Source organism: Phyllostomus hastatus, unplaced genomic scaffold (assembly GCF_019186645.2).
Source record: "Phyllostomus hastatus isolate PE091 unplaced genomic scaffold, TTU_PhHast_1.1 phas_contig_80, whole genome shotgun sequence".
In the NCBI taxonomy this organism is placed as follows: Eukaryota; Metazoa; Chordata; class Mammalia; order Chiroptera; family Phyllostomidae; genus Phyllostomus; species Phyllostomus hastatus.
Genome location: NW_025333960.1, coordinates 1,350,617 through 1,376,902, shown reverse-complemented (window position 1 = coordinate 1,376,902; position 26,286 = coordinate 1,350,617). Strand labels below are relative to the sequence as shown.

The 26,286-nt window shown below is 39.9% G+C and overlaps 1 protein-coding gene across 4 annotated transcripts in view; it reads left to right on the top strand.

Annotated features, from left to right (window-relative positions):
* The first annotated feature begins 12,459 nt into the window (after positions 1–12,459).
* The window catches only part of SEC61A1 (SEC61 translocon subunit alpha 1), a 38,230-nt gene continuing 24,403 nt past the window's right edge, over positions 12,460–26,286 (top strand). For 3 of the 4 annotated variants that reach the window (XM_045850231.1, XM_045850232.1, XM_045850233.1), the window contains exons 1-9: positions 12,460–12,636; positions 12,886–12,953; positions 15,893–15,958; positions 16,051–16,129; positions 17,314–17,445; positions 20,732–20,841; positions 21,121–21,274; positions 24,339–24,499; positions 25,985–26,182. In XM_045850231.1, the coding sequence (XP_045706187.1) occupies positions 12,630–12,636; positions 12,886–12,953; positions 15,893–15,958; positions 16,051–16,129; positions 17,314–17,445; positions 20,732–20,841; positions 21,121–21,274; positions 24,339–24,499; positions 25,985–26,182 (975 nt within the window). In that variant the 5' untranslated portion in view covers positions 12,460–12,629. The remainder of the gene's footprint in view (positions 12,637–12,885; positions 12,954–15,892; positions 15,959–16,050; positions 16,130–17,313; positions 17,446–20,731; positions 20,842–21,120; positions 21,275–24,338; positions 24,500–25,984; positions 26,183–26,286) is intronic. The other variant, XM_045850230.1, reaches the window with a different exon arrangement.

The window sequence follows — 26,286 nt, the reverse complement described above, 5'->3', positions numbered from 1 at the left end:
ATAAAATAAACAATAAGCATTAAAAAGAAAATCCTCCCTTGATTTCTTTCTTCAGTGTTATGTAGTTTTCTGAATACAGGTCTTTTACCTCTTTGGTTAGGTTTAGTCCTAGGTATTTTTTTTTTTGGCTATATCAAATGGGATTTTTTTTTCTTGATTTCTGCTTCTGCCTATTTCATTGTTGGTGTACAGAAATGCCTTTGATTTCTGGATATTGACTTTGTATCCTGCTGTTTTGCCAAATTCATTTATTAGGTCAAGCAGTTTTTTGGCCGAGTCTATAGGATTTTCTATGGACACTATCATGTCATCTGCAGTGACAGTTTTGTTTCCTCCTTTCCGATTTGGATGTCTTTTATTTCTTTTTCTTGTCTTATCACTGTGGCTAAAACTTCCAGTACTATATTGAATAGAAGTGGTGAAAGTGGACATCCTTGTCTTGTTCCTGATCTTGGTGGAAAAGATTTTAGTTTTTGCCCATTGAGTATGATGTTGGCTGTAGGTCTCTCATATGTGGCCTTTATTATGCTATGCTAACAGTATTATTGTAATGAATTTCTGTCATTAATTTTAAAAGAAAAGAAATAAAATCCTCAATATTATTAAAGGTGCTTAATCAGCGGCCATCAGAGAAATGAACATCAAAACCAGGTAAAATACCAGTTTGTACCCACTAAGATGATTATAATAAAAAAAACAGAAAATAATAAGTATTAGTGAGGATATGGAGAAGTTGAAACTACTGTACATTGTTGCTAGGAATGTTAAATGGTGCAAATGATTTGGAACAGAACTTGGCAGTTCCTCAAATGTTAAACATAGAGACATCATGTGACTTGGCAATGCCACACTTATGTATACATATCCAAGAAAACTGAAAACAAATATTCACACAAAATATATACATGAATATTCAAAGCAGGATTATTCATAGTGGTGACAAAGTAGGATCAACCCAATGTCCACCAACTCACACAAAGGCAAGTAAAACACACTGCTAAATATTTAATGCAACAGAAGATTCAGCTATAAAAAGGATGGAAAGTCTGGAACATGCTACACCATGGACGAACCTTGAAGAGACTATGCTAAGTGAAATAAGCCAGTAACAAAAGACCAGATATTATATAATTCCATTTATATGAAATATCCATAAAATGCAAAGCCATAGAGACAGAATTAATGGTTTCCAGTAGCTGGAAGTTGGTCAGGGGTGAGAGTAGATTGACAGCTAATGATAGGGGGTTTCTATTTGGGATGATGAAAATGTTCTAAAGTTAGTCATAATGTTTTGACTGACATGTGAATATACTAAAAGCCTCTGAATTGTATGGTTAAATTGGTGAATTTTATTGTATTTGAATTCAGAAATCTCACAAAACAAGCAATACATACACACAACTGTACATCTATAAAAGCAAATGGGTTCTGAAATTATTCTTTCAAGAGTTAACACTAAGGCAGTTATCATGGTAACCTTGTGGTCTCCTGTGACTTACTAACCTCAGTTGTACTCTTGATAGCTGTAGTTGCCACTAAGTGAGCTGAACAAGTGAGGAGTCACAATGAGTATTTTATAAGAATAATGTTGAGTACCATGCACAGCCTACTGGCCTGAATCTGACATAGTCACAGTGGATGCTTTTCCACCTATCAGTGTTGAAGACCACAGATAGCTACTGCAAATTTGGGCAAAATCTGTCATGAAAGCCTATCAAATGGAAAAGTTGGTTTATTTGTGAATTATAAAATATTTTCTTTAAAGTATCTGAAGTTAATTATTTTGAAGAAAACAACTTTGTTGGGGCTCTTGTGTCCTTTAGAGAGGCATTGCAACATAATCAAAATATCCTACAGCAAAAGACAGAAGACAACTAACTCAATGTGAGACCAAGGTAGTTGGAGTAGAAGTTCTTAAATTCCCTTCCAGAATTATGCTTATTTTCACATGAAAAATCCAAGAAACAGCCCCCATCTGACCTTGACAGAACCCTAGAAGAAACTTCTGCTATCACGTTCAGACCTTATCTATCAAGTAAATGAATAAATCACATGGTTCCAAGATTTGAAATCTGATGTTGTATTTGCTTCAAATTATTTGGAAGAGGTAGAAGATACTCCAGACTGATTATGTTTTTGTCCCTTTCCTAGATTCTAAGGATAGTAAATGAGAGAGCTGACGGTATTCTCAGCTCCAGGATTCTATGCCCCCACCCTCAGAGGAGGGCTATAGTAATTCTGTATCTTGAGATCAGGTTTTTGGGGGGGGGGTTTGAGGAAGGGATACTTTTTTTAAAAAGATTTTATTTATGTTTAGAGGGGAAGGGAAGGAGAGAAACATCAATGTGTGGTTGCCTCTCATGATCCCTCTGCTGGGCACCCAGACTGCAACCTAGCCATGTGCCCTAAACTGGGATCAAACTGTGACCCTTTGGTTCACAGGCCCACGCTCAATCCACTGAGCTACACCAGCTAGGGCAAGATCAGTTATTTTTAAAACACCACAGTTAAGTGTCCCTGATGTGTGTGGTTTTCATTTGTTCATCATTTGATGCTTAAATAACCTTGGATAAATTCCTTAACCTAAGTTACAAAGTTATTTGTTAAATGAGATTAATAGTACTTTCATCATAGTGTCCATGTGAGGACTTAATTAGTACATGTCAAACAAGACTGCTGCACTGCCACCCCTAGGTGGCAACATCCTCATTAGATTCTGTGTGATCCCTTAGATCATTCTAAGATCCCTTAGAGTGGAGCTGTGCAGCAGCACAGTCTGAATAGCCAGCCATACCAGACAGTCCAACCTAACAACACACATGACACACAGCAAACACTTAATAAATGATAGCTAGTGTAATTATTATTATTATTATTATTATTATTATTATTATTATTATTGTAACTTTTTCTTGAAAGAAAGGCAAATTTGCCTTTGGATGTTTCAAAAAGGCTTGGTTTAATAACATAAAGGAAATTAGCAAACATTACACTTTCCAGGCCAGGAATTTTTCCAGGTGTTTTCATCTGCATTATTTCACTTAATCTTCACCACAACTCCATATTATCACCTCTCCTTGACAGATTAAGAAACTAAGATTCAGATATTTTTTTAAATATATTTTATTGATTATGCTATTACAATCATCCGAATTTTTTCCCTTTGCCCCACTCAACAGACACACTCCCCTCCAGCAATCTCCCCACTTTAGTTCATGTCCATAGGTTGTGCATATAAGTTCTTTTGGCTTATCCACTTCTTATATTATTTTTAACATCCCCCTGTCTATTTTGTAACTATCAATTACGCTTCTTAATCCCTGCACTTTTCCCCCCATTCTCCCCTTCCCCCTCCCAGCTGATAACCCTCCAAAATCTACTCCAAATTAATAGATTACTCCATATCTACAATTCTATTCCTGTTCTGGTTGTTTGCTTAATTTGTTTTTTGATTCAGTTGTTAATAGTTGTGAATTTGTTGCCATTTTAATGTTCATAGTTTTTATCTTCTTTTTCTTAAGTAAGTCTCTTTAACATTTCATAAAATAATGACTTGGTAATGACAAACTCGTTTAACTTGACCTTATCTGGGAAGCACTTTATCTGCCCTTCCATTCTGAATGATAGCTTTGCTGGGTAGAGTAATCTTGGATGTAGGTCCTTTCTTTTCATCTCTTTGAATACTTCTTTCCAGTCCCTTCTTGCCTATAAGGTTTCTTTTGAGAAATCAGCTGACAGTCTTATGGGAACTCCTTTGTAGGTAACTCTCTGCTTTTCTCTTGCTGCTTTTAAGATTCTTTTTCTTAAACTTTGGCATCTTAATTATGATGTGTCTTTGTTTGGGGCTCTTTGAGTCCAACTTGTTTGGGACTCTGTGTTTCCTGGACTTGAATATCTATTTCTTCATCAAGGTAGGAAAATTTTATTTCATTATTTTTTCAAATAAGTTTTCAATTTCTTGCTCTTCCTCTTCTCCTTCTGGCACCCCTATAATTTGTATGTTGGTACATTTAGAGATATTCTAGAAGTTCCTTATACTATACTCATGTTTTTTTTTCTTCTTGTTCCAGTGAATGCTTATTTCTTCCTTATATTCCAAATCATTGATTTGAACCCCAGCTTCATCCACTCCACTGTTGGTTCCCTGTAGATTTTTCTTTATTTCACTTAATATAATCTTCATTTCTTCCTTGGTCTTTTTTATGTTGTTGCTGTACTCAATGAGTTCTTCAAGCATCCAAATAACCAGTGTTTTGTACTCTGCATCTGATAGGTTGGTTATCTCCATTTTGTTTAGTTCTTTTTCTGGGGGTTTGTTCTGTTCTTTCATTTGGGCCATATTTCTTTGTTTCCTCAATTTGACAGGCTTCCTGTTTGTTTCTGTGTTTTAGGTAGAGATACTTTGAGTCCCTATCTTAGTAGTGTAGCTTATTGTAAAAAAGGCACCTGTAAATTATTTGGGGTGGAGCCTCAGGTAATCACCAGGACCAGACAACCTGCTTCACCATTTTGTGGCTCTGTGTTGGGGGAGGGCACAGAGAGGACAGTGCCTCTGCCTAGCTTCCAGAGGTTTGCCTGGCACTTGCCCTGCTTCCAGTCATTTCACTTACCATATTTTGCCATGTATAATGCACGAGGTGGGGGGTGTTGCCCAAATATTTTAGGGAAAAATGAGCATGCACACTATCCCTGGGTATAATTCCATAATGGGTACAATAACGGGTATAAAGATCCCATGTATAATGTGCACAAAACATAGGTGCACATTGTGCACAGGAGCATATTATACACAGCAAAATGTGGTATTCCCTGTATGTGACTGGTGCCCTTCCAGCTGTTGCCCTGGTGCTGAATCCTAGAGCGGGTAGGTCTGCATAAGTTCTAAGTCCCTGCAGACTCTTTAAGCAGAGTCTCCTGAAAACCTGGCAGTTTCTTCTGCTGCCCCAACCCCCATTGGTTTTCACAGCCAGAAGTTATGGGGATTTATCTTCCTGCCACTGGAACCCTGGGCTTTGTGGTCTGACCTGGAGTTGGAATCCCTCACCCCCAAGGTATCCCTCCCAATTGTTATCCACCACACATGAATGCGGGACCAGCTGTTTCACTGCCTATCCATGCCACACCATGTCTCCATGCCTCTCCGCCCATCTCCACATCTCTGACCCTCCTACCCATTTGGACAAAATGTGGCTTCTTTAAACCCTTGGTTGTCAGACTTCTATCCAGCCCAGTTTTCTGATGGTTCTGGGTGTTGTTTCAAGATCTAGTTGTAATTTTTTCTGTAGTTGTGCAAGGAGGTGAAGCATGTTTACACTCACCTCATTCTTGACTGAAAGTTCTCAGACTCAGAGATTTTTACATAAATTACATGACTATTAAATATTTGAGCTACAATGGAAAGAGAATGGAGAATGTGAATCTGTTGGACTCTATATCCAATGCTCTTTCCACAGTGGCAAGCAGCAGACAGGTGGCAGCAGTGAGTGGGATGGAGGGAAGATGGTGCATTGTTCTTTACACACCCAGCATCTACTCTTCCTTCTTCTGGAAATAGCATCCTGATTTTCCATGATAGATAGAACTTTCCATCGGACATTCTCAATAAATGTGATTTGGATAAAACTAATAGCCAGTCAGTTTATTTTGTACTGTATGGTCACAGTGATGGTTCAGGGTGAACACTTGGCCCAAGTCAGTTTGATTAAACTCAATCCCAGGATTTTTGTAAGGACTGTGGGAAGGATTTTTTATAAGGACTGTAGGAATCTCTCCTGCTAGATTTTAAACTATGAAGACTGGGACTTTAGAGTGTCACTCTGAGGAGGGATGCGATATTCAAAAGACAGTAGAAAATAGATGGATAGAAATTGGGTCTGACATATTCTAAGCACTTACTTGGATCAATCTTTGTTTAGATCTACGTGAGGTAAATAATTCCAGTATTTTTTCATAAAACCTATTCAAACTGTTGTAGTTTTTTGTTGTTTTCTGTTGTTTTTGTTGTTGTTTTGGCTTTTTTATTTTTGTCATGTACAATTGAGAGAATCCTGATGGACTGAGAGAAGTGAAAAAAATTAATACAGGGAGCCCTTAAATACATTTAAGCACCAAGACTTGTCTCTAAGCAATCTGTTAACAATGTTTACTCTGGGTAGTGAGAATAAAGATTTTGTTCTTTTCATCTTTATGTGCTTTTTTAATTAATAAGAAAAAGAATGGAATTTTTTAGATATATTTGATCAAATGTGCTATTACAATTGTCCCATTTTCCTCCCCATTATTCCCCTCCATCTTGTACACCCCCGCCTACTAGCACCCCCCCTCCCCCCCACACACACCCCATGCCTTAGTTCGTGTCCTTCGGGTGTACATATAAGTTATTTGGCTTCTCCATTTCCTATACTATTCTTAACCTTCCCCTATTTGTACCTAACATTTATGCCTCTTATTCTTTGTACCTTTCTCCCATTCTCCTTCCTCCCCCTCCATGCTGATAACCCTTCATGTGATCTCCATTTTGTGATTCTGTTCCTGTTCTAGTTGTTTGCTTAGTTTGTTTTTGTGGGGTATTTTTTTTTAGGTTCAGTTGTTGATAACTGTTTGTCATTTTACTGCTCATAGTTTTTGATCATCTTCTTTTTCTTAGATAAGTCCCTTAAACATTGCATATAATAAGGGCTTGATGATGATGAACTCCTTTAATTTGACCTTATCTGGGAAGCGCTTTATCTGCCCTTCCATTCTAAGTGACTGCTTTGCTGGATACAGTAATCTTGGATGCTGGTCCTTGCCTTTCATAACTTTAAATACTTCTTTCCAGCTCCTTCTTACCTGCAAGATTTCTTTTGTGAAATCAGCTGATAGTCTAATGGGAACTTCTTTGTAGGTAACTGTCTTCTTTTCTCTTTCTGCTTTTAAGATTTCTCCTTATCTTTAACCTTGGGTCGTGTAATTATAATGTGCCTTGATGTGTGTTTCCATGGGTTCAACTTCTTTGGGACTCTCTGAGCTTCCTGGACTTCCTGTGAGTCTATTAGAATGAAAATTTTTTGGTACCTCTGAAATCCAAAACCTAATTCCTGGATTTGTATGTGGTAGTAACTCCCATGTGAACATCCTATGCCCAGGCTTTTGAATTTGGACTAAGCAGTGTAATGGTGAGTTTTATGTGTCAATCGGGTTCAGCTAGAGTACTCAAGTTATTCATCAAACACTCATCTAGGTGTTGCTGTGAAGGTATTTTGTAGATGTAGTTAACATCTACAAGCAGTTACTTTAATTTAAAAAGATTATCCTCAATAATGTAAGTGGCCTCATTCAATCAGTTGAAGGCTCTAAGAGCAGAACTGATATTTCCCTGTGGGAGTATAAATAGTTCCTGTGGGTTGCCTCCTTGCTCCTGCCCAAGAGTTTCCGGCCTGCTTGACTACCTTATAGAATTCACATTTGCCCAGCCAGATTCCACAATCATATAAACTAATTCCTTGAAATGATCTCTCTCTCTCTCTCTCTCTCTCTCTCTCTCTCTCTCTCTCTCTCTCTCTCGTTAGATGATAGATGGATGGGCAAACAGACAGACAGACATCCCACTGGTTCTACTAGAACCCTGGCTAATCCAAAGTCATGGTTTGAGTGTCTCTTGGGTACTCTCTGATCTCTCCCAAAGTGGGAGGATCACTTTGGGGATCAGAGATCAAAGGAGGATCCCCTCCTCCTGTATGCCTTCCTTTTCCTAACTTCCTTCCCTTCCTTCTGAAGGGCTTCTGCCTCAAAAACACAGAATGCCTATATCTACTGAGAGAACCACTTTAAAATGGAGCCACAGCTGCCATGCCAGAGGAACTGCCTCATGTATCTCATACATCAAATCACTGGAATGTTTTAAACAGAGTCAAAATAACCTTTGGATTGGGCCTAAGCAAGCTGGTGTCTTGCCAAAAAACAACAACAACAAAATCTGTTTACAAAGATAACAAAAAAGAAAATATTACAACTACAAAACTAATAACTACTGGACTGAAAATTAAAAACATTTAGAATTAATATCACTGTTAATTTATTTGTACCAAAAGAAATACCTTCCTTTTGTTGATGTAATTGTTCCCCTTCCCTTTTTCATAAATATCCAATGCCTTTGTCCCTTAATCATAACATTATTTGGGCTTCTGCCTGAATCAGTGTGCCCAAACAGTTACTCTTATTGATCTAAATAAATGCTGTTTTCCTCTCACTTTGAAAGGGCTTTTATTTTTAGGTTAACAATATTAATAACCACAATGAAGCCTGGTTTCTTCAATTACAGCTCCACTCCTAGCCTTACTCTTCATCTGTGTCCAATCCCAGAAGTTTACCATATTCCCTCCACTTCTTCCTTCTCACAGCCCCATTTCTCTTCATCCGTTGTCTCCCAATATTCCTTCTCTTCTTCCAGTGGTAATTGTGATTTTTAACCAACATGTAACTTTCCAGGATCAAACTACATTTCTCAGCCTCCTTTTCAAATGTGTGGTCATAGACAAGGTTATAGCCAATGAATGGTATGTCAACAGAAGTAATGTGTTCAACTTACAGGTTCTGCATTAAAAGGAAAGGTATGACAAAATGTAGAAGGGTGATGAGCCATACTGGATTTTGTGGGCCACAGTGCCACCTCTAGGGGAGTGGAGCAATAAAATATATTGTCACCTGGACTTCATCTGGTTTATACTAATTTCTGGAATCTCTACAGCAATGTACAAATTTTCATCCTAGCCAGTATACCTCAAAGCTTATCAAAAGAATAACCCACTTCACTCAACCATCTACTTTTTGAACCACTGAGTGTCCTGACTGCTTCTCCTCCTTCCTGCCCTTAAACATGGGTGCCTCCTTCACTTCCAGGGTCTTTCCTTATAGTTTCTCCCTTGGAAATCACACCCATCCTTATAGAAGATGACTTCACATTCCTCTAAGCCTAACTCATCTCTAAGCAACAGTTCTGCTTATGTGACCTCTCTTGTCTGACCAATTGGTAGCACATCAAACTCTGTATATTTAAAATTGAACTCACAATTATGCCTCTGCCCCTCTCTCTTTACCTTTCTCTCATGCATGCACACACACATACCATGGGGGTCAGAGTGGACCACCTACTCTCATCCTGATTTCCCTGGTTTAGTAAATGGAATAAATGACACAACCATCCTGCTTGGAGTCCACCATGTTCAAAACTCTAAGGCAGGGGAAAATCAAAATGCTTATAGAAACTAGGCACCATGTCAAGGCACAAGAAGTCAGCAGTCTGCAACCCAGACAATTCTCACCAGAACCGAACCCTGCTGGCTTCCAGTCTCTACAACTGTGAGAAACACATTTGTTTATAAATCACCCAGTCTGTGGCATTGTTATAGCCACCTAAACAAACTACAACAGTTTACATATGTTCAATCATTTTATAGTGCATTAAAATAATGTGAGCTCTAATAAACATTTTTCACAAAACCCTAAAATAAGTATTGACATTTCCATTAAAACATCATTTATAAAGGATAAAACTCTTGAAAACATTTTTCAAAATGGCTAACCATTCCATTTTTGTTTCTATTACAGTGAACATACAAAACTTACTGTTTTTCAAACTGCTTGTGCAGCTCTAGCACTTCAAGCTGTCCATCAAGGTTCACTTTTCATTACATAATTTGCAGTTCTTTTATGTATAATAGCAAGTAGTTTATTGAAAAAATATGAATTACTTGACTTAGGTCTTATACTGCTTTACCCAAAATTAATTAAATTTGGTAAGTTATGCCAAATTCAAACACTCAAATTTTTTTCTAAATTTTTGGCTAAAACTCAAGATTCTCTCTAGCATTAACACTGGCACTTTTTGTACAAAATCAATGACTTTTTAAAAATTGTTGTAAAATATCCCAATGACATTTTTATGGAAATATTTTTCAATGAAATATAATTTTTTGGCCCACCAGCAAAAGTTCAATACATTGTATTAAATGTGGTTCTAAGTGCCATAAGATCAACAAAAACTGTTATCTTCAAAATCTTGAAATTTGTATTTTAAGCAAATTATTTTTTATTTAATATTTCTATTTTTTCAATTACAGTCTACATTCTATATTACTTTGTATTAGTTTCAGATGCACAGTATATTGGTTAGGCAATCATACACTTTACAAAGAGCTTTCGCCACTATTTCCAGTACTGATCTGGCACCCTAGTTATTACAATATCGACAATGTATGCCCTATGCTGTACTTTACATCCACATGACTATTTTGTATCACCAATCTGTACTAAAGGTGAAGAGTTAATCCCTTCCCCTTTTCACCCACAGTCCCCAAACCCCCTCCCCTCTGGCAATTGTCAGTCTGTACTCTGTTCTCTTTTGTTTGTTCATTTTTGTTCTTTAGACTTCACATATAAGTGAAATCATATGGTATAATATTTGTCTTTCTCTGTCTGACTAATTTCACTTACCATAATACCCTCTAGGTTCATCCATGCTGTTGCAAATGGTTAAAATTAAGCAAAATACTAAAACTTATTTTCTTCAAAGACTTAATTTATTTACTCACAGAGACAGGGGAAGGGAGAAAGAGGGAGAGAAACGTCAACATGAGAGAAACATCAATCAGTTGCCTCCTGTACATGTCCCAACAGGGAACAAAACCCACATCCCAGGCATGTGCCCTGATTGGGATTGAAGCAGCAACCCTTCACCTTCCAGAACGTCACACCCATTAGGGTGAAAACACTTTCATGTGAGACAAATGAAGCATCTTTGAGGATGATTTAAAATGTATTGCCTTGATTATGTTTTCCAAAAAGTTTTCTCATTGAGGCACATCTGTTCTGCAACAAGTGGGTCTATAGTACCCATGTCCATAATTATTCCTCTGGAAGTTCTAGTAAATATTTTTGTGGAAATGTTTAATTATACTTATATATCCCAATAGTACTTTCTAAGTCTTCTTATTGCTTTATTCTCACTTTAATAACATTTGGGGGCGTTTTAAGTTTTCAAATATTTAATATATGAAATTGTTTTAAACTTCTTCCAATGTACTAACTAAATTATTGTAATAATTTATTTTCCTAAAGCAATGTTTTAGCACATGCAACTTAGCCAGAGTCCCTAAAGTGACACAGACCAAACTATGGCATGTTTCTCAAATGTCACTGCAACAGGAGGCCCATTTTCTATGGTACTATATCCTAAAACTGTCAGTACAAACCAGTGAGTTTATATTAAAATTTAATTTTAAAGAGAAAAGAAGGGGGAAAGAGATCTTTTTAACCTTAAAAAGAGAGAGGGAGACCTCTTGTCCTACCAAAATCCTGAAAAGGAATTTACAAATCTTGGATACCCGCTAGAAATGGAAGTTATAGGAAAAGTAGGAAAAGCAATCCCCAAATTATTATTGCAAAAAAGCATCTTGACACATCTGCATTTCCAACTTCTACCGGTTCAGGACAGGACTGAGCTCCATGAAATCTTCCCTAATCCCCAGCCCGTAGCGCCCACCACTTCCTCCTCCTCTGATGTTCACAGCATTATGTCCCTTTCTTTTAAATATATTATTTACATATTACCCTTGATTATAGGTGCATCGAAAATAAATCCAAACTGTCCATCTAGCATCCCTTGACTCTTATCCATTGTTCCACCAACACTAAATCTTACTGTTTTTTTACATAACCTTTGCCTCAGCCAAATAGGCCTTCTTTACCCACAGACCTTAAGTTGTCACACCACCACGTCTCCCTCACAAGGGTTTCCTCAACATACAGCACCACCCTTCCTCATTTCTTCTCGCCGGAATCAGTCTGGCGTTGGGACAAAAGTAACTGAACTACTCCAGGAAGCCTTCCGGGATTGCCTAACGGGCCTGACCATTTCCTTAGCTGACCCCCGCTCTTCCGACCGTCTTTCTCTCTCCGTGAACTCATCCTTTCAGTCCTCCTAAGGCAGGGGCAAGGCAGGAGTTACTTCCGGGGCCCAGGAGAGACTGAATAACTCGACTAACGACTAACGAGTGTGTCGGTCCCTCGAGCCGAGCGCTAGGGACCGCTACTGTGGTGCCGCTACTGTGGTCGACGCTGGAACAAAGCCTGCTCAAAGGAGCTTACAGTCTATTCAATATTGTAAGTTCAGTAAAAGGAATGGAGGTGACCCGGGACTCTGCCTCGCTCGCAGAGCTAAGGGCGCAGGCATCATCTACTATTTGTGTCCGTTTTTCTAACAGCCAGCACTGCTCCCACCTCCTGATACGCAACCAGCCCCTTGCGCTCTCGCGTTACCAAATCTGCTCAGTCACACACTCCCAATCCCACCCACACCTACCTCTTATGGACTGGCCAGGGGAGGCCCGCTGCATGCCGGGAGTTGTGGTCTCCGCTGTGGCAGTGTGGCATTGGGGCCAGCTTTCAGTGCGTGGCAGGAAGCGGAAGCGGCCTACGGCCTGCACCGGTCCGGCTTCCACCGCGCCCCGCCCCGCTCACCCCAGTGCTATCACTGACGTGTCTCTCTGTGGAGGTGCTGCGCCCCTTTGCAAGCTGGGCCGAGGCCAGCGTCGCCTCACGCGGACTGTAGTGGAGCAGAAGCAGGACCCGGAGTCCAAGCAGCCACCGCCATGGCGAGTGAGTCCCTCGGGGCAGTCCCTGCTCCGCCGCAATAGATCACATTCCCCCTTCCCCTCACAGGTCCCGGCAGGTGTCCGCTCGCTAGGCCTGCTTGGGTCCCAGGCCCTCCTCCGGATACCCCAAGCGTTTCAGTACTCGGTCTGCTCTCCTGCCCCTTGCCCTAACACAGTCTGGGCCGAAGGGCTTGCCTGGGTGGCGCGAAAGGTTCTCCCAGCTCTAATTCTCCTTTTGTTTCTCCCATCAAAGTCAAATTTCTGGAAGTCATCAAGCCCTTCTGTGTCATCCTGCCTGAAATTCAGAAGCCGGAAAGAAAGGTGAGTTCCCCAAATCGCCGATATAGGAGGCTTCGTGAAATTCTGGGCGCTTGATGTTTACAGTACAATTAAAAATGGCTTCAACACGCCAATGGAAACTCTCTCACTTATTTTTCCCCTAGAGTGCAGTTGTGTATACTCCTGAGCTTTGTTGAAAAGTGACCTTTTTGTGTGGGAATTTCCACCTTAATCATCTTGCTGTACTCAGAGCATCTTTTGTGAATGTTCGTCCAGTGAACAAAGCCTCGAGTTTGCCTTGTCCCCAAAATTTATTATGGCAGTGAATAAGGCCTCAAAAGCCTCAGGATACTCACTTGAGTTACCCTTCCATCTTCACCTCCAACAGGAACAAATCATGAGTTGGATTTTTATGGGAGATGCTCTTTGTAGCCAGCTGTTAAAAGAAGCTAAGAGCAGTCACTTTATTCTGTACAAATGAGCTTTATGTAGGCTGCCAAATTAGCTGAGAGTTAAAGGCATTTTGTGAACCCTGCTGTTTACAGCAGGCACATTAAAACGTGGAAAAATAGAAATGTAAACTTACATTGAATCTTTGTCACAATTTCTGCTGCTGTGTGGCTATAGGCCAAGATAGTGAGTGATGCTAAAAGTAAGTAAAGCTGTCAGACAATAAAGAAAAGTTTCACTGGGTTCTTTTTTGTTTTTTAAAATTTATTTATTTATTTATTTAGAGAGGGGAAGGGAGGGAGAAAGAGAGGGAGTGAAATATCTATGTGTGGTTGCCTCTCATATGCCCCCAACTGGGGACCTGGCCCACAACCTAGGCATGTGCCCTAGAGTGACCCTTTGATTTCCAGGCGGGCACTCAACTGCTGAGCCACACCAGCCAGGGCTCATTGGGTTCTTAAAGAATAGTAATATATTTTGATTTCACATTCTTCTCAGAGTATTATTTATACATTCATATATATATGTACTTGACATTAACATGGACAGTTGGGTTCTTGGAGCATCCTTTTTTCCTTTTTTGGACATAAAACTGTTTTATATTGTATAAATATCCCACATATATACTGCCTTTGATGGGCTAATATGCACAACTCTTCCCTTTGCCCTACCCCCAGCATAGTAGAAAGGGCATGTATGGCTCTGGAGGCTGGCAAGCCTGGGACCCACCCTTTACTCAGCCTTTTACTAGCTGTGACATTAGCTTTGTAGCTTAAGTGTGATAGATGGAGCAGTGAAAATATGTGCAGAGTATAGCAGTGGCTTCAGAAGGAATTAACTCTGGAAGATGTGATGCCTGATGATGGTTTTGAAGGAAGAATAGAAATTTCCTTGAAGTAACGGAAAGGAACTCCAGGCATAAGGAATATATAATGTGCAAAGGCACTGAAGACAAGCAGGCTGGAGAATGTTAGGTATAGTTCAGAATTGAGAAGAACATAAAGAGTAGATGGAAAGCAATAAGCCAAACAGATTAGAAAGCTGCTTTGGAAGTAGGGTAGAGGACTGGATTGGTTTAGAGGCTTTTGCATTAGAGGGTGAACTATGGGAGTGGGTTAGGAGGAGATAAGGATGGATTTAGGGGGTCATTAAAAAGTAGAGTTAGAAAAGACTTAGATACAACTTTTGATGTTTTGCTGTTGAATTTGACCACATATAGGAGAGACAAGGTTATTAACAAATAAGGAGTCTTATAAAAATTGTCCACTCTTTTTTTCTATGAAGAATTATTTCAGTACAAGTCTGTTATGTTACTGGTTAGCCTTCCCTTGGTCTCCTAATTCTTTGCTGTGATGTGATGGCAGGTGAAAAGGGGAGCATTCTCAAGAGGAGGAAGAGTTCTGTGAATTCACTAAACTTCACATGGAGTATCTGGATATGGAATTAACACCACCTTTGTATGATTGTGTTATCATGGCCTAAAGTGGTAGATAGAGACTAGAACTTCTATTCTGACCAGAGAGCCAGGACTCTGGCTTGGTGCTTGCTTAGACTCCTCTCCCCTTCAAATTAAAAAGTATTTTAAGAATACAGTTTTGTTCACTTAATACTGTCACTCTAAAGGCATATCCACATAAAAATCTTTAGTCTGCACAATTTAACTGTGTTTGTTAAGCCCTTTAAAGCTATTTTTGCAGTGTAGGCAGCAAGTACTAATGGAGATGCTGAGTTTTAGAGGCAGAAGACCTAGAAGAATTCCCACTCTACTGCTTAGTACCAGAGGGGATTTAGACAGGGCATCTAAACTTCTAATAATTCTTATTAGTTATCTGTAAAATGATTCTGAAGTGTAACCTATCCTACTTACATACCCAAAGAGATGTGAAAAGTCTTAGACAGATGCTTTTAGTGAGTAGGTTAAATTTGCAACTCTCCATACCCTCCCACCCCGCATTGTTTATTATTATACATTGTTTTACCCTTAATTCATAGAAAATATACTACATATTAAACAATCACAAATTCCAAATTAGTTGATTTCAGAGTAAGATTTTGTCAGTTACAAAATCCTTTCAAATGAATGGTGATGTCTCATATGTTGTAAGGGCTTATCTGGTTTAAGAATCCCTTTCAATCACAATATTTTGTGATCTTGGGTCTGATCCTAAACTGTTAATGCTAGTGGTTAAGAGCACACACTTTGGACTCAAATTCACTTCATTTGTGGGATTTGGGACAAATTACTTGTGTCTTCTAAGATTCAGTTTTCTCATTGTAAAATAAAAATAATAATGCTATGTGGTACAAGGATAAAATGAGATGATGCATATCAAGGTCTTTGCATATGTACCTTATACATAGAAAGCCTGCAGTGCATGTTCTTTTATTTTGGTACTTATATTTGGTACCTGGTTTGAAGTGTTCAAGACTTACTTTTCTGGTGATCAGGCAAAAGGGTCTGATATGAGTCCATTTCTATTAATTTGCTTATGGAAATAACTTGTTGACTTAATCCATTCTCTTCTATGTAGATTCAGTTTAAGGAGAAAGTGCTGTGGACTGCTATCACTCTCTTTATTTTCTTGGTATGCTGCCAGGTAAGCCCAGGTTTCCTGTTCTCATGTGGAGGTGGGGGTCAGAAAGGGCTGAAGAAAGTTTGCTGATTTCTTTTCTCTCTGCTTTTTTCCAGATCCCCCTGTTTGGTATCATGTCTTCAGATTCTGCCGACCCTTTCTATTGGATAAGAGTGATTCTAGCTTCTAACAGAGGTAGAACTCTGGCTCGCTGCACCTCTTTCTGTACAATGTGGGCTTGACTCACCTCTTTAGTTAAATACAGGCTTTGGCTTTATGTGTAATTCAGAGAGTGTTCGGGAAGAATGTTAGTGTGCTGTACTGAATAGCCTTAGTAAATGTCAGATTCAGCACCGAGGCATAGAATATTCAAAATTGCATGTGAATGTAGTACAAAGCCTGTAATAAGAAGATTATCGTAAGTCTATGTCTTAGAGAATTAAAAAAAAAAATAAAAACAGAAAAACTTGAATATTTTTTAAACAATGAAATCATAATATTTCTACCTATCTTTTCTTGTGCTTTGATAACCTTTAGAATATTTAATTTGTTTCTCAGCTCCATCTTTTTCATATCTATAGGTTACACATATGTGTCAAAAATATATAACAGAATGTTTTATATGCTCTAATTACCTTGGGGAGGATTTTGAATGTTTACATCAGTACTGCTTTTGATTAACTTATGATTTAAATATAATTCAAATTAAGTTTCAAATCAATTGGAAGTATGTTAGCATAATGGAAGTAGTTTATTCACAACTAGATATAATTATACAGGTTTCCTTTTCAAACTCTGGAAAATATTTGAATGTTAGTCTTTTTATTAACTGATGAAGAGACTAACCTTTCTTATCTCTGTAAAACCAGACTAAATCTGTTTGTGGTGAATTTAAATGCAGCTGTCTGTTTAAAAGCCATATGACATCCAAAACAGAATTAAGTTATGGCCTGGCAGACTGAACAGAATGAAATGAATTATACTGTAATCATTGATATTTTGGGATTAGTCTCTAAATTAAATGCTGCTAGCAAACTAAAGCACACTGGATTTGTATAAGAAGTACACAGTCAGCCCTGGCTGGTGTGGTTCAGTGAATTGAGTGCTGGCCTGTGAACCAAAGGGTTGCTGGTTCAATTCCCAGTCAGGGCATGCCTGGGTTGCGGGCCAAGTCCCCAGTGTGTAGGGTGTGCAAGAGGCAACCACACATTGATTTTTCTCTCCCTCACTTCCTCCCTCCCTTCCCATCTGTCTAAAAATGAATAAGTAAAATCCTTTAAAAAAAAAAGTACACAGTCAGATTTTGCTCATTTATTTTCTTAATAATGTGTTGCTTTTCCAAGATAATGTGGGCTGTATTTTGCCTCCCCTGTCCTCAGGCACATTGATGGAGCTGGGTATCTCTCCCATTGTCACCTCCGGCCTCATCATGCAGCTCTTAGCTGGCGCCAAAATAATTGAAGTTGGTGACACCCCAAAAGACCGAGCCCTCTTCAATGGAGCCCAAAAGTGTAAGTGAGATTTTGAATGGTTTGAATTTCTGTAGTTGAAAATTTGAATTCACTATAAAGTTGGGAGCATCAGAACAGTTTTTCTTTGTACAGTGTAACTTCTTTGGCCCACCAATCCTGCAGGTGGTCCTAGGCCTGTGATAGCAACAGAGCACTTCTCAGGGAGAGGGCCATTAGCCAGGGCCTGTATTAATACCACTTCAGTGAGGGGCTTGACTGTGGTCACATAACCTGTTGTTTTTCTGGGCACCACTCTTCATCCTGCCTAATGCAACATGCCAGTAGCATGGCAGCAATTCCTGTCATGCTCTTGGGCACTGCTCTGAGCAGCATCCTCTTTTTATACCATAAAACTGGTAGGAACTATGGAGAAAAAAATAAAGCAAGAAGAAGGTGGAGTAGGTGCTAAAAAAGAAAGAAGAGGAATATGTGGTGGGAAAAGTTCTCAATCATGGAGTGGTAAAGAGCAAAGTGGAGTAATTCCTAAAGTGGAAGTTGTTCTCAGATGAGAACAACATATGGGAATCAGAAGAGAACCTGAATTGTCCTGACCTCATTGCTGAGTTTCTACAGTCACAAAAAATAGCACATAAGACAGATAAATCAGAGGGAGGCAAGTGCAAAGCTGAAGATAGGAAGAGGAGAGCAAACCAAAGAAAAAGAAAGAAGACTCAGAACAGCCATGAGGCTTTGCCCAGGGTTTGAAGCTGGGATGGATTATTAGAGCTACAGAATCTAGTGGAAAACTCATGTTCCTGATGAAATGGGAAAACTTTGATGAGGCTGACCTGGTCCCTAACAAGGAAGCCAGCATTAAATGACCCCATGTTTTCATATCCTTATGTGAGGAAAGGCTCACATGGCATTGCTAGCCCTCAGAAGATGATGACAAAAAAGATGATATGGATTAACTCTTCTGGTACCAGCCCTTGTCTCATCTGACTGTGGATTTCAGGTAGGGAGGGGGAGTTCTTCTTTCCTGGACACAATAGAGATAGCTTGAGAAAGGTGTCCTTTGAAAGAACCAGTATAGTTTCTGTGCCCTAAAACAGGCCAAGTACTTTAAAGCTCTTCCATGTAGTATAGTTTGCACACCCATCCCAATGGAGGGGAGGGAGGATAAGTGTTTCAAGCAACCCATTCTGTACTTTGCTAAGAAGAGCAAAGGGCCTTCTATGGGTCATGGGAGAGCAAAAAGATACTGTAGAGTTTCAAAGAGCATCTCCACAACCCACAGCCTTCTTCCCAATAGTATTAACTGCATTTTAACAGCATAGCATGGATGCACAATAGTTTTGGGTTCTTATTGTATTATTTGGGGGTGGGAGGGAAGGGGTGAGAAGGGAGATGGGTGGGGTTGTTTTTTTTTATAATTTGGAGCCTGGTTGGGGAAATGGTGAAACAGTGTAAAGAACAAGGTTCTGTGCCCAGATTATTTCATCTTTACCAAAAACATTACTGGCAATCTAAATGAGCACTGTGAGAGACTGTTTAAAAGTTGTGAATGCTGGAAACTTACAAGCCAAGGTTTTCCCTGCCTAAGCTTAATGCTGTTTCCAGCAAAGAATTAAGCCAGCTGATAAGTTACCAAAGCTGTCATTTTGGGTATCAAAACTGGTTGAGAAGGGAAAGTCTTTTATTGGACCATATACATAGGTAGATTATTCTGTTTCAGAGGTTTTAATTCTTGAAATTGACAAGAAGATATTTTCCCAATTATGAATTTATAAATACTAGAGAGAACGAGAGAACTTTTGGAAAAGCCCTGGTACTTGGATAGGCTGTACAAGGCAGCGGGGAATATGTCCCTTATTCCAAAGGCTCCATAATTGCGTGGAAGGAGCAGGTCTTGGAGTTCTTGTTCCACCAGCTACATGTCCTTAACCTCGTAGGAGGAGATGGTATGTACTTCAGAGGTGTCATAAGAATTCAGTGGAATCACATTTGTAAAGCATCTCTTTGTCTTGGCACATAATAGGTATTGTGCAGGTGTTGTTTTTCTTCGGGGAGTTTAAAAAGATTCAACTTAGGGGAGAGGTGATCCTCTCAACCCAGCTCTACTATTTACTAGCTTTGTGACTCTGGACAAAGTTAGATGACAGCTCTTATCTCTCAGTTTCTTCATTTGTACAAGTGGGAATAGTAATATTTGCCTCATAGCAAATAACTCTCACTAGTAATAATGACCAGTCATCAAAATTATTCATGTTCAGCCTCTGACTGAGCTGAAATATATTAATTGGGATGTGATTGAGTTTTCTACCCAGCCATATTTTCTTCCACACCAGCATGTGGAAGAAATCTATTTAAGTTAATAGGTTAAATAATTAAGCAAAAAAAATTAATCTAATTTAAATTTATAAGTTTCAGGCACAAATCAGGGTTTTAAAATATATATATTAATTATTTTTCAAAAGCACAAATTGCCTGTTTTTTCTCTGGTCTTGGCAGCTTTTTTCATTTCTTCTGCTTTGAGAATTCAATGTCATTGAGCAATTTTTTAAAAGTCAAATAGGGACTACATTTCATGGGCACTCTGGAGTACAATTTTATTTTACTAATCAGGTTTGACAAACTAAACAGAAAAGCCAAACTTGAAGCCCAAATTCGTACTTAGAGATTCACTTAGTATTGCGGAACCAGTAAAAATGTATCAACTCCATTGTGCCTAATAATGAGGCACATAATGATTTAAAAAAAAAAACAGTCTACAAAAAGAAAACTTCTGAAAATGGGACAAGTGACTATAGATGCCATCTTGAGGGTTTTGTTTTTTGTTTTTTGTTTTTTGTTTTTTTCCTTTAAAAAAATATATATATGAACTGGGAAGAGATCCCTTTACTCCAGGGTTAAACATTTGTGTTCTGGACTTAGCCTGCAGAGGTGGCCCAAGTGTGTAGTTCAAACTCAGGAGCTCTCCAGAACCCAAGCAGCTTGATCTGAGTTTGGATGCTATCTTCAGTAGATATTGGTCCGTGATTTATCTTCCATAAAAACTAACTTGTCATATTCCAACTCTTTTCTTCTTCCCATCACTGAAAGGAAAGTACATTTAGGAGTGAAATTAAGGAGCTCACCTTGTGTTAACAGGCATTTGAGTTATTGTGTACTTTGACTACTGGGTGTTTCTTGGACCATGCTCCTTGGAGGCACTATTAGTATTCTTCATTTTTGTTTTCTTGGTGCCTTGCACGGAGTAGGTGTTCAATAATTGTTTCCTCCATGACTGTGTAATGTCCCACTTTGAGAACATAGTTTTGTTTTGTTTTTTGTTTTTTATTTCTAGTATTTGGCATGATCATTACCATTGGCCAGTCTATTGTGTATGTGATGACGGGAATGTATGGGGACCCTTCCGAAATGGGTGCTGGAATCTGCCTGTTAATCACCATTCAGGTAATTGTTATGCTAACACTTGCCCCTTCTGAGTAGCTCCTCATACTCACTTAGACTTTCCAAATAACAAACCTGAACCATGCATAAAAGGAGATGAACCACCTGTGATGACTCTTCTAAAGTCACTCGGAGAGGGCTTTACTGTCTATTGTCTACTCAGTCTTTAGCATTTATATCAGAGAATCTTCTTACTAAAAATGAAGGGAAGAGTCATGCCCGTAGGAAGAAGGAATGAAGTCTACTTGGGTTTCTGTACTTTTATTTTTTTAATTTTTACAGCTCTTTGTTGCTGGCTTAATTGTCCTACTTTTGGATGAACTTCTGCAAAAAGGATATGGCCTGGGCTCTGGTATCTCCCTCTTTATTGCCACTAACATCTGTGAGACCATCGTGTGGAAAGCGTTCAGCCCCACCACTGTCAACACTGGCCGAGGTAAGGGCCCTGGGCTTTCCTGGGGATAGGAGTTGGTAAAAAGTACTGACATGTGCAAAGCAGAAAATGAAGGTTCCCCCGTTCAGGGAAAAATCACCTCCATTTTAGGTACATTACTTCTGATGTTTCTGTGTGCATCAGCAGAATTTTCTTAAAAATAGACAGGCTTCTGCTCATATGGTACATAACATGTATTCCATGTCAGAGTATTCCACAGATACTTGCCATGCCGGAATACAGAATCCTGCCTCATTTTTCCTAGCACATTGTGGACTTTATGGCAGGGATGAAGCAGCATTTATTTAACCAGTCTTCTAATGTACTTGTAGGACATATATAGTTTCAGTTGTTATTACAAAACAGTAAACAGCCTCATACATTCATGGTTATGTATTTTAGCAGTAGCTCTCAGAGAATATGTTTCTAAAAATGAAATCACCAAACCAACATCCTTGGTCATACAAGGGGCAACTTTGTGAGAGAGGCCTGGACTTAGAGTTCACCTCCTGGCTGTTTCTATTAATAGTATATACATGGCTTTGGGCAAATCCCTCTACCGCTGAGCCTCATTTGCCAGGATGAAGTGAGAAGTAACATGAAGTGAGATGACACCAAGCCCATAGTAGATACCTATAAAATGTTAGCATTCTACGCTATACGCACAAAGAGTGCCAAGGACATCTTGTTTCAGAGAAGTTTTTAATAATTTCTAAACATACAGAAAAGTATGACTTCTTACGAAAGGCAGTCAGCATTCTTCATCATTAAATATGTTATTTACTTGTAAGAATCCTTTGAGAAGTAAATTTTTAATGCACGTTTGAGTGTTTTCTTTGAATTGAATACTGGAGACAGAGTACTTGGCTCCAGAGACCATATAATCTCAGTAAGACTCAAACTAGGTCCCTGGGTACATCAAGACCACAAGTGCCAAACATTGCAAAGAAAAGAGGGAATGTCAGAGAAGAGTGGGCAAGATGAGACTTGATTCCTCCCTGGGCACTTCCTGGAACTGTAGGAAATCCAAGGCAAATGGGGAGACTAGGGGCCAGAAAGCAGGGCTTTTCTGGAATGGGTGTGAAAGGCAGGAGGATAAAGAGTAGGAGTTCGTGTATATGGCAAGATCATACTATAACTGGTGTGGGGGCATCCTGAATTAGGAGGAAGTGATGCCAGGATGGAGCCAAGCAGCCACTTCTGTTTAGGAGCAGGCCAGTGAGGCAGGGGAACTGGAGTCTGGATGGAAAAATTTACCCCAGGCTGGAGTGGAAGACAGAGAATGCAGTGTTATGATGTCAACTGGCAATGTTTGAGAACTGCCTGGAGAGAAGGTGCCACCAGGAAAGGTGATTCTACAGCCATGTGAAGTAAAACTAATACTTAGAAGCCCTGTCTTGTTGTCAGAGATTCTGCAAATAGTGAATTTCAAGAAATGTTGTTAAAAATTAGAACTAGAGCCTAAACCTGGCATTGCCTTTCATTCAACAAATATTTATCAGGTGCCTGTTAAGGGCCAGGCACTGGAAATACAAAGTGAGTAAGCCATGTGTTATGTGTATGTCAGGTGTTATTGCAGGTACCAAGGAGAACAAGGCAGAGGAAGAAGATGGGAATACCAAGAGTGTTGTACAGACTTAGTCTGGGTAATTGAAGTCCTGAAGAGGGAAGGGAGCCCTATGACTGGGAGAAGAATGTTTCATTTGGGGGAATCAGCAGGTACAAAGCCCTGAAGTAGGAATGTACCTGGTGTGTTCAAGGTCAGTGTATTTGGCTGTGATAGAGTGAGTAAGGGGGAGAGTAGTCAGCTGAGATCACAGAGGTAATGTGGGAATGCTGAGAGTTGACAGAGCATGAACAAGTTCCTCTTCTTTTCCCAGCAACCCAGGTGTCTTCCTCTATGAAATAAGGCTTCATCCTGGCTTCAGCTTTAAGATACCTGAGTTCTGTCCATTGGTTATAAACAAGCCAATGCTGTCACCTGATCAAAAGGAAAAGAGGATGGGAATTGAGGAAGTGCTGGTAATTAGGAAAGAGTGCTTCCACAGAAGCCCATCCTGGAGGCTTCAAAAGAAATCAGCAGTGATGCTGGTATCTCCAAATGGTCCAGTAACAGCCCAGGGGAGAAGCAGCAGATAGCTCACTGTCATGTGTTAGAAACCTGAGGAAAATGCCCTCACAGGGCAGTAGTACATAGGTGCACTTCACAGTACTAATACCAGGACCTCTCTCCCACCCACAGAACACAGTTCTGGACATAACACTGGTTCAGTGTGTGTGGCCAAACTTTTGTTGTGGGATAGTTACACTGTCCTGGAAGGACATGAATACAGTGCTCCTGTTTCTTAGTTGAGCTGAGGCTTGGGGGATTTTTTTTTTAAACTTCAATAAATTTGTTGAAAATTTGTAAGACTTCTAGGCCTTATGAATGCCATGTGCTCCCAGCTTCCTCTCATTTGCCCTCTACTGCCTAATCCTCAGGTCTGGCACCCATTCTTGTTCTTGATTTCTTCAGTCCCTCTGTAAGCTGCTTTGCTTCCTGGCCATGTTTTCCTGGCTATGTTCAGCACTGTTTCATAGGGGTGTGGATCAGGCCTTGTGATGGGCATGCATGTTATCCTTTCTGCTTGATCATCAATGAAATAAGCAGAGAGGTCAGGCCCTGTCTTGTCAGAGGCAGCCTGCACATCAGAGCTGGGGATGCTCTACTGCCTGGGGGTTTCCAGGGAAATGAATGGAGCAGCTCTGAGCCTGCTCTTCAGTGTAGGACCCCTTCAGCTGGAGTTCAGCAGATCCTGCTTTTATGATTGTATAATTGATGATCATTCCACATATCTGGTGGCCATTGACATACATGCCAACAAAATAACTCAAAAAGCTAGAACCTGTTTCTGCAGGTTGAAATCTCTACAGAAGAAATAGAAATGAGGGATGAGAAAATACCACTGTACCCTTGGTGTTATAGGAGTAGACACTGTGAATCTTAAAAATAATTCTGTTTCACTCCCTCTGGCCACTAAGAAGCTGTTTGTCTCTTTACCACATGTGTCCCCTCCTTCACCAACAGGGATGGAATTTGAAGGTGCCATCATCGCACTGTTTCATCTGCTGGCCACACGCACTGACAAGGTCCGAGCCCTTCGAGAGGCTTTCTACCGCCAGAACCTACCCAATCTCATGAATCTGATTGCCACCATCTTTGTCTTTGCAGTGGTCATCTATTTCCAGGTGCGTCCAGACCCACCATGGTGAGCTCTGATGATCCACATTTAATTTTTAGAATGCCTTGGTGTGTACACCTCCACCCACACCCCAGGAGTGGTGTACATCATCATATAGTAATGAATTGGTGGGATGGCATTTGAAAGGAGTAAGTTTCCATGGAAGCTGGATATGTGTGTTCCATTGAGTCATGGGGACCTGCCTAAACTAAACAAAACTGAAGCAGATGTAACATTTCTGAAATTATGCTCCTTTGGGTTGGGCCTAGCAGCAGATAAAGAAGATTCATCTTCAAGTTCTTTGTTCAAGAGAAGTGAAAAATCTCTGTCCCAGCTGGTGTGGCTCAGTGGATTGAGTGCCAGCCCATGAACCAAAGGGTTGCTGGTTCGATTCCCAGTCAGGGCACATTCCCAGGTTGCAGGCCAGGTCCCCAGTAGGGAGTGCACAAGCGACAACCACACATTGATGTTTCTCTCCCCTTCACCCTCCCTTCCCCTCTCTCTAAAAATAAATAAAACCTTTTTAAAAAGAGAGAGAAGTGAAAAATATTAAACTCTAAAGCCTCATCACCATCTTCCCAAAATTTATAGAGTCTTTGTAGGTAGTGTCTTCTTGGAAAAGGCTCTTCCTCTTGAGAGCTCTTACCTTTCAAATTTATTAGTTTGTATCTCTTCTGAATAAGAGACCTGACCTGTCAGTTGCTTTTCTGTAGTTGCATTAGTCTTTGTATTTTTTTATCAGCCACTTTGCATTCTGATATTTATCGAAAAGAAGGGATAACAGTGAAGAAGACTGTTCAGTGCTTATGGAAAGGTACTGGGTACCAGCCAAGTGCTTTTTCTAAGGACAAGACAGGTCTGTTTCTTCAGCTGAGACTTTTAGTCAGATGCCTAATTAATAAACTTCAGTGCCACAATAAGCTTGGTGGGTATTTGTGGTTAGATCAACAAAAATTTATTTTAAGTCCTCTATATTCTGAGTCCTGTTCTACGCAATGCAAGTTTGTAAAAATAAAAGAAAACCTTTCTACAAGGATTTCAGAGGGAGAGGCTGTATTCATACAAAGCTTAGCTTTTCTGTTTATGATTTAAAACACTGTAAAGAGCTGTTCTGGGATGTAAGGTAGAGGCCATGGTGTCCTTGTGTTGGGGCCACTGTAAAAGTATAGGAGAGAAACTACCAAAGAGAACCACTGTTAAGACTTACTTGGGCACATGTCCTTCAGGCTTTTATATATTCCACATTGATGCAGATTTAATGTGATGGACTTTGATAAAAATGGGATTATTTCAATGTGCTGGGCTTTGGTGCATTTTGTAAGCCTGTCTTTCTGGGAACCTTCTGTTGAAGTGACCCCAAGTACAGTGGTGGGTCAGGAAGGGGCATAAGAGCTGTGGAATCAATGTAGGCCTGGCTGTCCCCAGCTGGGTTGTGTCTGTGCATACACTGGATTGAGGCACTGAGGGCACCCTGCTCTGTTTGGCTTCTCAGGGCTTCAGAGTGGACCTGCCTATCAAGTCGGCTCGTTACCGAGGCCAGTACAACACCTACCCTATTAAGCTCTTCTACACTTCCAACATTCCCATCATCCTGCAGTCTGCCCTGGTGTCCAACCTGTATGTCATCTCCCAGATGTTGTCAGCCCGCTTCAGTGGCAACCTGCTGGTCAGCCTGCTGGGCACTTGGTCTGTAAGTACGGCTGCTTGAAGAAATCAGTTTCAATTCTGTGGCATGTTGCAGTGGTGTGCATATATATGTCTTGCTTGTGACCAAACATTTTACTTTTTAATCAT